At 39.3% G+C, this 12,909-nt stretch overlaps 1 protein-coding gene and 1 pseudogene across 1 annotated transcript; both read right to left on the bottom strand.

The window, feature by feature from the left end:
• Positions 1-12,909, bottom strand: part of LOC124995913 — a 253,119-nt pseudogene that overhangs the window by 148,781 nt on the left and 91,429 nt on the right.
• On the bottom strand, positions 1,808-6,557 carry LOC125016556 (lamin-A-like). The gene is made up of 4 exons (XM_047599108.1): positions 6,503-6,557; positions 2,372-2,470; positions 2,134-2,241; positions 1,808-2,009 (listed from the first exon to the last, which is right to left on the bottom strand). Exons 1-4 carry the CDS (start codon positions 6,542-6,544, stop codon positions 1,905-1,907), a joined length of 354 nt encoding a protein of 117 aa, XP_047455064.1. The 5' UTR covers positions 6,545-6,557; the 3' UTR covers positions 1,808-1,904.

The following is a 12,909-nucleotide window of genomic DNA, read 5'->3' as shown; positions in this document are numbered from 1 at the left end:
AAAACAAAAACAAAATAAAAAACAGCACAAAAAGACAAAAACTACCAAAAACCATTTGACTGGTTCAAGGCACGGAAAACAACCAATAACACACTAAGACTAACCTAAAAAGGTTATTGCTTGTGGAGCTACTGGGGACATACAGCCACTCTTTCAGGTGCATTTTTCAAAAAAACAAAAGACAAACCAATAACAGTCACAATAACAATGACAAACCAGAGCTCAATCTTCCTGTCAAAGCATTGCCTTTAAGACTTTTAAAAAAAAACGACAACAACAAAAAAAAAAAACACTTGCAGAATTTGATGTGGCTCTTTATAAAACTGTCTTTTGCATTGAGCATGATTTCGCAGGAGGCACACGTAAGCCCTTTGCAACCTGCCTTTTCTGATGGCTATGTTTATTATGAATATGACAGATTCTGGAGAAGAAATATGTGGGCCTATTATCCCCAGTCAGCCACTGGAGCTTGGTGTTCATACCTTTGACACGGGCTCTGAAAGGACGACCTCAGACCATACAATTGAACAATAGTCAAGGTGAGTGCTTCATATGCTGTGTGATTCATATGTAAGAAGAGATGATGGTCCCCCCTAAGCCTGGAGTCAGAGCTGAAGGCAACACAATTAGTTTTTGTTATGTTTTGAGTCCATTTCCATCTGGTATCCAGTCAGAATGTTGTTGGTCAAGATTTGTTTGATTTGTATTCAAATAATTTATGTTGAAATTATGCTTTTTTCTTTGATCCATTGATTTCAGTCACATAGTTTCTTTTCTATACTTGATCTGAACCATGGGGGTGTTGGATCTCGTAGTTGCCAGCTTAGTGTTATCTCTCTCTGTCATTATGCCTCTCATTTCATCATCAATCCAAGGAGCAGAGTAACCTCTGACAGTGAACTTTCTGAGTGGATCATGCACATTAATAACTTTCAGTATCGTGTCTATGAACAGTTCAAGGGCAGCATCAGTCTCCTGTGTGGTACATATCAGCTCAGCTTTTGTATGTCTTTAACAAAAGCCTCTTTATTAAAGGGTTTATGTGATCTCTGAAATAGAATTTTGGGGAATTTTGGGATAGAATTGGCCTTGGAGCAGAGTTAGTCTAGTGTTTTTAGAAAGTAATGTGCATCTTGAAGTAGTCATTCCTGTTCATTTCAAACATGGTAGCACTGAGGCAGGAACTTGTTTACCCCACAGACAAAACACCCAGAGAAACCAGAGAGTTTTAGCCGGAGAAGACAGATTGCTTAGTAGTAAAGGAAGACATCTATGTCAAACTGGAAAACTCTTCTCTGCAGGGTATGCTTTGCAAACAACTCGGACTGGAGCCTCTGGACGTTAATGGATCATTAGGGAAACATTCTTTCAAAACAGTCTTCATCCAGCAATGGAGGAGGTCTTGTGATTGTAGTCATATGAGTTTCTGATGGTTAACATCCACAGATATACACCCCAACACCCCCACCAGTCTTTCAGAACATTAATACCTACTACTATATTACCATAGTCTCACACATTTCTGCCACAAAGTCAAATATAATGCAAAAATATCAGTCTATAAATGCAAAAGTGCATTTATATTTTTAAATTGTAAACACATCCAAGTTTCTCAAAGTAAAAGTTAAAATTTACATCTGGATTTTCATCTCTTTACAACAGAAAACAAGGAGACTTGTTACATAGAATCTAAAACACTGACGTCATCCTGTAAAAGTCTTTAAACAAACCAACGTTCACATCAAACTTGACTAATCCAATAAAATGGAGCTAAGTGTTTCCAGAGACTTTCTCTGCAGTGTGTGGTTTCTGCAGGAAGATCTGATTCGTGCTGTTTCTCATCTATAATGTTGCTGTTTGCTGGATTACTGAACTTTATTGAAGGAGTTCAACTGGGAACTATTTCACTGCAGAGAGACCTGGACTCTGTCTCCAGACTTCCAGGACTTCAGCTCCTTCCATTCCAGCCCATCAGGTGAGGCATAACTCTCACAGCCTGGACGGTATAACTGTAAATGTAGTAAATCCAAAGGTCACAGAGTCACAGTCAGAAAATAATAATTAGAAAAACTGAAGGAAAAGTAAGAAAATGGAAAATATAACAACATCAATGAAAAATCTACAAAGACTCACAGTAACAGACTTTCCAGCCTTGAGTTCCACTGATGGATCAAATGTGTATGTGATGGGTTCACTATTGTTGATCTGGACTTTTAACTGACGTCCTCCCAGTGGTTTGTCCTGCAGGACAGAAATGAGACACAAGAAGAAGAATGAGACACAGAGACAGGAACAAATGAATGTTGGTGTCGATTAAACCTGTTCCATCAATATTTTCTTTGAAAAAAATAAATAAATAAAACAACATCACCTGATTAGACTTGTTTCTCAGACAGATATATTTGCAGCTGGGATCAACGAACACAGTGATGTCTCCTGACGTCTCCTGACTGTCTGAGCTGCTGCTGTTCTGTGTTTGTTCAGGTTTGGGAGGAGACGACATCCACAGATTAGTCCTTTCACATCAGTCAGCTTCATGTTCTATCTCTCCATCATTCAGACTTATTATTATTAGTGAAGCACTTTTCTGAAACTGAATGTAAGACATGATAAAACGGTTCACAGTAGAGAAAAAGCTCTTTCTCTTTTCTTCTCCTCCTCTGAACTTCTTCTCTTCTTCTCCTCTTCTCTCCCACTGAGTGAAGTCACATAAAGAGACATGATGCAAGCTGGAAGTTCCATTGACTATATTGATTTGTTTTGGCGTGTTTTTATGGTTGGACTGCAGTACCTAGGACATTGTTTATTTTTTATCATTGCTCTCGACCACAGTAAGGATAAGCGGTAGTAGAAGATGAGTTGAGATCGTATCTGCTTTGTTGGATGCTGTTACTCACTTCCTGCCTTGCACTGACTTTTAATAGAAAATCAGTCACACCCGAGCGAAGCTGGTCTGGGGAGCGACATCCCATACAGCCAATCATTGAATCATACCGAGACCCCCACAACCAATCAATGGTTGAGAAGAGGAGCCACCCAGAACAAGATGCACCCGTGACAACAAATGCGAGAGAGAGGAGTGTGCTGGACCCCCCCCCCCATCAGTCCTACACAAACTTGTTACAGATCATTAAAAGTGATAAATAATACACATCCCTTCCTCTCACCATATGCAGAAAGAGATAACTCCACAGAGGATAACAACATGCAGGGGAGTAGCCCTGTCACCGGGTTGAAATGAGGCAGTGAAGGAAATGATGTATGAAGACATGTTAATTGTCAGAGGTGATCATTTCATTTTTCCCATAGTGTCTTTAACTTAGCTATATAACTAATCATACAGCCCCAAACAGAACCACATTTTCCAGATGTCCTCCTGAGATTATAGTTAATTTTCTCCTAAATTCAGCATGAGGTCCTTAAGCAACAGGGAAGCTTTGGGGACAAAGGGTGACTTCCACTCCAACAAAATCTGGTACATGCCAATAAGGATGCGAAGGTGATACTCACCTTAAACTTCTCATCCCATCTTCCGTACCGCTTAATCCTCACTAGGGTCACGGGGGTTGCTGGAGTCTATCCCAGCTGGCATCGGACAAGAGGCGGGGTACACCCTGGACAAGTCTCCAGCCTATCACAGGGCATCCTTAAACTTTCTCCTAATTATTTGTGGATCTGATAATACCCCAAAAATGGCCAATTCTGCACATAGTTTCAACTTAATATTGATTGCTTCGGCAAGATGTTTAAAAATATCTGTCCAGTAACCTTGCAGACGGGGACAGGACCAAAACATGTGTGTCATGTTTGCTGGTGTCATGTGACATCTATTGCAGTTATCTGTGATATTGGAGTAAATTTTGGAAAGTCTGGAATATAAATACAAATAAATACAATGGAAAACCTTCAATTTTGTCAGATTATTCCTGGAACAAGATGAAATGTTATTTACTTATTATGTCACTGTCATCTATGATTCTTTCAAGTTCTTCCTCCCAATCTTTTCTTATTTTATCAGAAGATGTCTCACTAAAATGGGAGATCAAGGTCTAAAGTTTTGAGACAAGGCCTTTCTGAGGGAATGTCCAAAATCATCTCAACGGCTTGGTGGGGTGGGATATTGGGGAAAGAGGTGCTTTTTGATTTAACAAAGTTATGCACCTAGACATATTGTAATAGGTGAGATTTTGGAAGGTTAAATCATTCACATAATTCATTAAAGCTAGTAAAGATATTATTAGTATAGAGGTCCCTGGAAAAGCCTGATCTCTGCCATAGAGAAAAGGTGCTGGGAGGGAGGAGGAGATGATTATTATGGATGGGGTTGTGATTGGACAGTCCCTGGGGTACAAACACATATCTCAATCAAATTATAAGGGTGGGGATGACATTTGGGTTATATATAAATTTTGATGTAAGCAGAGCTAAAAGGGAGGTAGAGCAGTATTCGGCTTCCAGTTTACACCAATGTAATACAGGTGCCTTATCCTGGGAGTCTTGTCTTTCCATATAAAAGATGAGAATAGTTTGTTTATAACCTGAAAAAAAGAGGAACTGGATAAAAAGTTTGGGAAACATTCGAAAAGACACAGAAAACATGGAAGGACATTCATTTTGACGCAGTTTAACCTGCCTGCTATAGTTATATGCAAATTATTCCACTTCTCCAGATCTGATTTAAGCTTGTCGATTAGGGGTGGAAAGTTATTCTTACAGAGATCTGATATGGTGTTCCTTAGTAATCAAATGTGTCTCCTGTAAAGTTTCCATTTTAATATGTTTTAAGTGGGAAATACTATCCCCCTTTTAACTGGGCCATTGATCCCTTTAACTTTTCACCAGAAAAATCTCAAACAAGATGCCCCTTTTTCTTGTGTTGGCCATTGTTAAACCTGTAAGTATATGTTGAGAAGAAAAAATGCTTTGTAGAAGGAAGTAGCATTATAACCACACAATAATGAAATACAAGGGAATCTGAGGGACCTATCACCCCAATCACCAAAACAAAAGCCCTCAAAACATGGAACAAATAAGCACACATTAGTCTCCCTAAGCTTCTCCTAAAAACAAGAGCAGTGGGACTCCTTTAACTCTGTTACTTCTGTATGACATAAACCTATGAACTAAACACTCACTGAGCAGACAGGGCTCCTATATCTGCAAATGTGACACCAGGTTATCGGATGTATACAGGCTTTCCGTCACTAATGGCTTATAAATTAATAAATGTCCACAGACTTTAACGTGCACTAAATCCAGATATAGCTGGCGTCGTCAATAAGTTGCTTCCACTAGCCGGTGAGAGCATCATTCCTGGGGCATCATAAAAATCCAGGGCTTTTTGTGTAGTCAAAGCAAAATATCTCATTCCAGAAAGAGACCTGGAGACAGGCACTGTGCAGTAGGTGGAATTTTATTCTTCTCAGGTAAAGAGAGTTTTTGATGCAGCCCATCTTTTAGCCAGAGCTGTAGTAATCCAGCTTGTATTGTCTGGCCCATTTAAGGACTTTTTCTTACTCTTTATTTACCAGTAAAGGCCCTCAGTCTTCTCACAGCGACATCTCTTGGTCTGGTTCCAAGGGAGCTCTCTCTATTTCGAGAGGGCTGCTGAAAACATCTGGGTGCGTCGTCGCTATTCTACGGTCAGAAACAAACTTAGTCGGGTTTTCATCCTTCTCGCTCTCTTCGGGTATGTTGATAATATTAATTCCAGGAGCTCCCCAGCTTGGGACTATAAGGATTTAACAACAGCTTTCATGGCGGTGAGTTTCTTCAAGTTTTCACCTGCTTAAACTTCAGTCTTAGGGACACGGTTATTAAATGACGTCACCTGCAGTCCCAATGAATCGACCGACTGCTTCAGTTGACTGTTGTATCAGGTCAGCTACCATGTTCTTTGTTGAATAGAGCCTCAAGGTCGATCTTGTTGACCATGTTGGAGTGGTCTTTGCTGTTCTGCTTCACCCTTGATGTTTAGACTTTGAGATGCTCGTTACATCACAGTACTCTTTCACACAAGAAAAAAACATATCTATCTGATTAGAGTGTCCCGGTCAACCCCTGATCATGCTGGCAATAGGCGGTGTGACCAGGACTGGAAAAAAAAAATTGTCCAAAAAAACTGGCCCTGACATTTTGGACCAGACTGACCCACCTCATTCGATAACGCACACCATATCGGTCTGTTTTGTCTCTTAAATGATTTTTCTTTCATTGTAGCCTACATTATATTTAGCCACCTGCCAAAACTACCCAAACTGATTTTTTTTCGGAATTCTGTTTAGTGTTTCTCTGAGATGTGATCAACCCTTGCTCATGATGTTTCCTCTGAGTGGATTTCAATGTTTTATTTCAATGTTTGTTGAAATGAATCAAGATGGGTCATTTATTGTTATTGATATGAACTAAGTAGTTTTTTGTGTATTTTTTCACTAAACATTGGATTAAAAAGAGCTGCAGGAGTTTGCTCTTCTCTCTCCATGTCTATGCGCTTGTTACTCACCTCATCTTTTATCTCCTCCATCTCTTTCTTTCTGGTCTCCATCACCTCCTGCAGCTTCTTCTCCTCCTTTAGTTCATTGACCTGAGAGGAGAAACCCTGCAGTTGTATCATTTGACCAGCAGATGGAGCAGTCTCAAAATTAAGATTTAAAACAACAAAAACATCTTAGTGGTGGTTGATATATCTGCAGCTCAGACAGATCAATCTAAATATTTTACTTCTTGTCTCTTACATCTTTAGTTTCTTCTAAAACCTTCATCTTCACTGTTTCCTCTGCCAGGAGCTTTTCTCCTCTTTCAGCTTCATCTCTGGATCTTTTCTTGGTCTCTGTGTTTAATCAAAGCATCTGAATTCAACTAGAAAAGACATTTGCTGGTGTTTTACATCATTAATGTGGTGACTCATCTGTAACTTACTGGTTCTATTTTGTCTCCACACAAAGAAGACACCTGCTAAAATAGCTATTATGCTAACAGCTAAGCTAACAGTCAAACCAGTGATGAGAGGAACAGCAGAACTGGACGAGGAGAAGAAGGAATCATCTGAAATGAAACACACAGAGTTACATGACATTTCTTCACAATCACACACAAACTGTGTCAAACTAAAATCATGTCATGGTCCGTTCTCTAAGCGTGTTCTACCTGGAACATGTATGTGAGCCTCTCTGGTCTGGTGGGTGTTGTTCTGTTGGACTCTACAGGTGAAGCTGTTGTTGTGTCTCTTGTCCACAGTCACTCTGCTGCTGACAGTATAGAGGTCATCAGGACCTCTGACTGTCTCTGGAGGTCCAGCAGAGAGCAGGTTTCCCTCAGTGTCCAGCCACAACACCTCAGGCTCTGGATACCAGCCTCTGGATTCACACTGTAACACCACTCCTCCTCTGTCTCTGTCCATCCCTGATAAACTGATGACGGGTGAGGAGACAGGAACTGACACTGAGAACAAGAAAAAACAAAGGCGGTCTTTAGGTATTCAAATTTTGCTGAAATCATTTTATGGACAAATCAATGCTAAAACAGTCCTAAAGATGTACATGGTCTTCACTCACCAACATGTAGCTGAACAAATGTGTCCTTCCCCAGTGCTGGAATAAAAGATCTGTATTTTCCCTCATCAGATAGTTTTACTTTGGAGAGTTTCAGCGACATGTTTCCTTTCGCCAGCTCATCAATGAACAGAGATGTTCTCCCCTTAAATGATTCATGCTTTTTATCCACGAGTTCTTCATGAGAACGCATCACATGGACAAATCTAGGATCTAGATCAGGTCTCGTCCACTCAACCGTCAAGTCAGTGGCGTCTTCAGCAGGCTGCAGGTAACATGGTAAAACCACGTCTCCACCAAGAGTTGCTATAATTGGCTGAGATGAACCGATCAGTTCAGACTGACCTGGAAATCAGAGAGAGTTTAAAGTGTGAAATTAATTAATTTCATGCCATCCAATAAGATTGTTTAACTTTTTATCTCTGCAAACAAAACTATTGCCCAGAATCTGTCGCACCTGTAAAAAGTTTTCTCTGCATTATTGGATGATGGAATAAATAAAAAGACAGTTATATTGTGCTCGTGTTGTCTATAGCTCATTGCAATAATTTTCATTTACCTTTAAAAATAATTTAGTGTCCAATTTACCTTGGCAGACATGTGCTAGGAAAAGAGGGAAAACCAACACAGTGAGAGTTGAGAGGTGAAATGTGCGGTGCAGTTCATCCATCTGGAAAAGAGTCACAGAGCTCTGGAAGATAAAGATCTATAAAGATAGAAAAATAAGTCAACTGGGTTAAAAAGACACTGATTTATACTCAAGCAACACGACCGTAACAGCAAACCAAAAATTTACAAAAAAATATGACACGTTAAATCTGCGCGAACAAACTCTTAAAAACCTTAAGACACAGTCGTATAATCTTATGACTTATTGCTGCTCATCACTTTCTTTTTCTGATAAATCCTGTTTGGTGAGCTCTGGTTTAGTGAGAGGCAGGTATCTGATGGTGCCTCCCTGGGAGTGTCACCCAAGAAATGTTTATCATTTATCATGCTACTGAGATATGTCAGTCCTGAAATAAAACAAAAGTACTACTGCACTGCACGTTCATCCCATCATCTCTAACACTAGCAGAGGAACTGTCCAAATCCTCTGGACAGCAGGCAATTAACAACTTCACCAAACCTGGCAAATGCTCAGTTACATAATCCCATCTAACAACACGATGTGGAGTACTATTAAGTAAGGGTTAATGCCCGATGAGGTGTTCATTATCTGAAATTAATGGACGACACAGAAGCTCCGCTTCATGTCAGACGGTTGCTTCCACGAAGTCCATTAATTTCAGATAAAGGACACCTCGAAGGGCATTAACCTGCTTATACCATGGTCACTATCACGAAATAATTAATTATTAGGTCAGTTATTAACACGTTAATGTTGTTTACGTAACGTTACATTATGTGATACAAAGTATCAGAAGGCCAGTGCATTTATTACCGCCTGTGTGTCCAGAGGATAATGTGAAATTTCCACAGATTCCACAGATAGTTTCCTAAATCGTTCTTATTGCAAGAAAGATGAACTTCTGACTTCTTCAAGTTCCGACTCAGGTATACGAGGATGGTGGAAACTGGTGTCTTTCCCGGTCTTCCTGTAGAACTCTTGTGTTGCCACGGTTACCAAAGTATTTGAGCCAGCGCTCATGATGATTTAGAACTGTCATCAGGTAATTTGACCGGAACGTCTTTATGGGTGTCCATTATCACCTTTTAATGTACACCCCGCAGCCAATCAGAATTGAGGATTCACCCAGACCATGGTATAAATGCTGTTGGTGGTGCCGAGTGGCAGCCTTTTTTTACACAGGCTATATATATCTACAGTTTGTCAAACATGAGCTGTCTGTTCTCAGCACATTCTAACAGACTGGTTTGATGAGCTCATGTGTTTATGTTAAGTTCTGTTGTTGTAGTTCTAGAGCGTATTTTTTTGCCCTAAATGTCAGTGAATGTACCATGCGAAACTTGAAAGCTATGAGACGATGGGAGAACCACATACTAGTAGATGGTATGACATAGTGTTGACGTGGGTGATGGCTGACAGGAGCCCATGTTCAAGCTTCACTAAGTTTGCAGAAAAAGCCTCTGTGGCTTCCTTTCTATGAGACATTTCAATTTTTATTCAGGTCAAGAATATAGATTTCATTGTTCCAAAGCATTACTTTCTACCGGGTTTTTATTGGTGATGTCGTTGGCAACTTGCTGACATCGACTCGGTTTTCACCACATATTAGTAAACCTTAAAACCTGTACCACCTATTTTACCATCACTTTTGAAGCAGCGTATCAGAACCCACTCGATAAATCTAACTCTAAATACAACTAATGTTAAAAGAGCTGACATATTTACATGTATTATGAGTTTAAGAGCTGAAGTTTACAAGAAGAGAGGTTGACTAATAAATATGGTGAGGTATCTCACGTAAACATCACCTCACAAATTAGGAAGTAGAGAGGTCCAACCCATACTTTACTCTTAGTTTCAAGCAGAATAAAAAATCAGTTCATTCAAATACATGAATAAAACCCCTCATGAATTGACAGTACAGTATGATCACTGACAGCAGAATTCCAGCCCCAAGCCCTAAAATATGAAGGTTTTACCTTTAAGGATACATCATTTATTAGTATCAGCTACTTTGTTGGCTCATCTGAACTTTGATTTTAACCTTTAGCAAACCTTGAGGACTTCTTGATTATTGTTTTAATGATAGACAGTCTACAGAATGTTACCTTAACCAAGCCAAAAACTGTTAAATACTTTCACTTTTCTAAAATCCCTCATCTCTCTGCTACGTCTCTGTCTCTGTTATGTACCGATAAAGAAGCTGGTTCTGACTCCGGCAGAGAAGGAAAATTGAGAGATGTCCCGAAGCGAGGACCCACTAGAGGACGACCAACACAGACGCAAACAAATGGACAACTGAAAGAGATAAGCAAGAAAGGGCAAAATGATCCACATACATGAACAGGTTAGGTGAGTGCTAAGTGCCAGACGTTACGTGACTGGAGAATACAAAGTAAGAAAATAATTACAGCAAAACAACCACACCCAGCAAGTCAGCAGATAATCAGATTATCAGATAAAATTTCATACTTTCACTCTTGTTCCTTTACACTGAGTTTAGATGCTGAATATGTGAACCCTGTTCTCAGGATAGTTTTAAAACATGTTTAATACTTATTTTATGATTATCACCCAGGATCTATGGTTATAAATGTGTAAAGGAGGCAAATGTTTTTAAAAACAGACTTAGTGCTCAAAGAAAGAAAAAACTATTGATGGTTGTATAAATTCAAACAGTGAATATGAAATTCAGTTCATGTGTGGATATTTTTTCCTCACTGACACAAAAGATATTAAAAATAAATTCAAGTTGCTAGCATGAAAGATGAATGGGCCCTCACACCCAGACTTAGTTGGACCCTCAGCCATGTTGAGTTGAGACTCATTCCACTCAACCCTGATCAATATTGAAGCAGATTCTACAAAATCTGTAGGACAAGTTTGTTAAAATACAAAATGGACAAAATGAAAAACTTCTTGTGGCGTTTAAAGTATGGATCCAAGACAAATATTTGTGCCTCTTGCAGGACATTTTTGCATGGCCCTTCAAAACATCCAAACCATCAAGAGTTTGTGAACGCTAAATAACAAGGCAAATGCAGTAAAATGACAACAATGACAAAATGTGACTTTGATGTATTGGATGACATTTGTTGTATCCAGTAAGATGCTCTATATGGATGTATGTTATATTTACATGTAAATGCAAATTTATGCTTGAATTATTGTGTATAAACTTTTTGAAGATACACGTAATTGAGTTTTATGTTTTCTGCACACTTTGAGCTCTCACGTGTATGTCATACAATGTTGTGTTTATACGTATCCACTCCATCGCACAGAAGAGGACCTTCCCACAGACAACTTTTGGTGAATTCTCACCCTTTACAAACGTACAATTTCGACAACATATGCGACAATTTCCAATTCATGGCGAAAGACCAAACCACCAACGCTATGATGTTCAACCAATGTACCTGTTTTTGGAAATTTTGGAGATGTCAAGTCTTAGCATCTGATCAAACTGAATGTAGACTCAACTGTTTGTGATGAATGCTGATGTGGAATTTACTGTCCCGTGGGAAGACAGAGTCGAGGAGGCGAACAAGCGCATGAGACATAGATATGCGGAGATGGCATGAGAAGTTGAGCGGCGAGGCTGGATTATTTTATAATTATCTTATTTCTATTTATTTCTTATGTGAATCCTGACGTCTCTAGGTAAAACTGAACCGACGTGAATAGGTCTGTGACCCTGGAATTGGAGTAGGTAGGGGTGCACCGATTTCCTTATTTCCTTTTGCGGGGTAGGCAATCGGCCTAACTACAAATGAAAATCAGAGCAACATAATCAATTTCTCTAGGTATTATCTTTCCCAACACTTGTATCCCCCCTCCATATCTTGAAATGTGGTATCTCCCAGCTGTTGATACTGAACTGAAGTACATTATTTTTATTGATTGATATGTATGATCCCTCACAAGTTAACTTACAGTCAGTTTTAAAAAGTTACAAAACACATACATTGTTATCAACAACTCCAGGTCTCAGCTTCAATAAAATCAACAATAATCATAAAAACTATTGTAAAGCAGCAGTCGAGCTGCTTTTCCCTTTGTCTGTGACAATGATGCTTTCACTTCTGTTTCCTCTACATTGAAGTTTAAATCTTCATATGTGACTCTCCTCACTGACACAAAGGAACAGAAAATAAATCTCCACTTCACGTTTCAATCTAGCTTTGGTTTAAAATCAGCAACAGCTCAGAATGAAGAGACACTTTGAGAAGAACTAAGGAAGCACAGAAAAGATAAATCAACTTCAGAAGACGACGTACCTGCTGAGTGAAGTTTCTGTCAATAAACACATCTGGAAATCATCCACCGACCACTGATCTCAACCATCTCCAGATTATTAACAAGGCGGATCTTCAAGAAACAGATTTCAGTTTTTCGGGAGACTGAGATTTTGGACCAGTCAGGCTCAGACGTGAAGAACAGAGTTTATTGAGTATTGTAGGTAGACAGCTTATTAACATGAGTTGCCTCCAGAGAACAACTTGTTTCAGCTTGAAAATTCTTATGTCCTCCTTATATCACCAGAAACTCTTTCCCCTGGACTGATCTTCCACCACTTTCACTCAACTTTAATATTTTTAGTTTTGTGAACCATCAATGGTCAAAATCAGCATCAGTCACTAACAACCCCCCTACTGATCTCATCCAGACACAATTATGTTCAGGTCGTTGTTTAGTTGCTTTGTAATAAACGGACACAAGATCCAT

Source organism: Mugil cephalus, chromosome 1 (genome assembly GCF_022458985.1).
Source record: "Mugil cephalus isolate CIBA_MC_2020 chromosome 1, CIBA_Mcephalus_1.1, whole genome shotgun sequence".
Lineage (NCBI taxonomy): Eukaryota > Metazoa > Chordata > Actinopteri > Mugiliformes > Mugilidae > Mugil > Mugil cephalus.
This window is presented reverse-complemented; position numbering and strand designations above follow the sequence as displayed.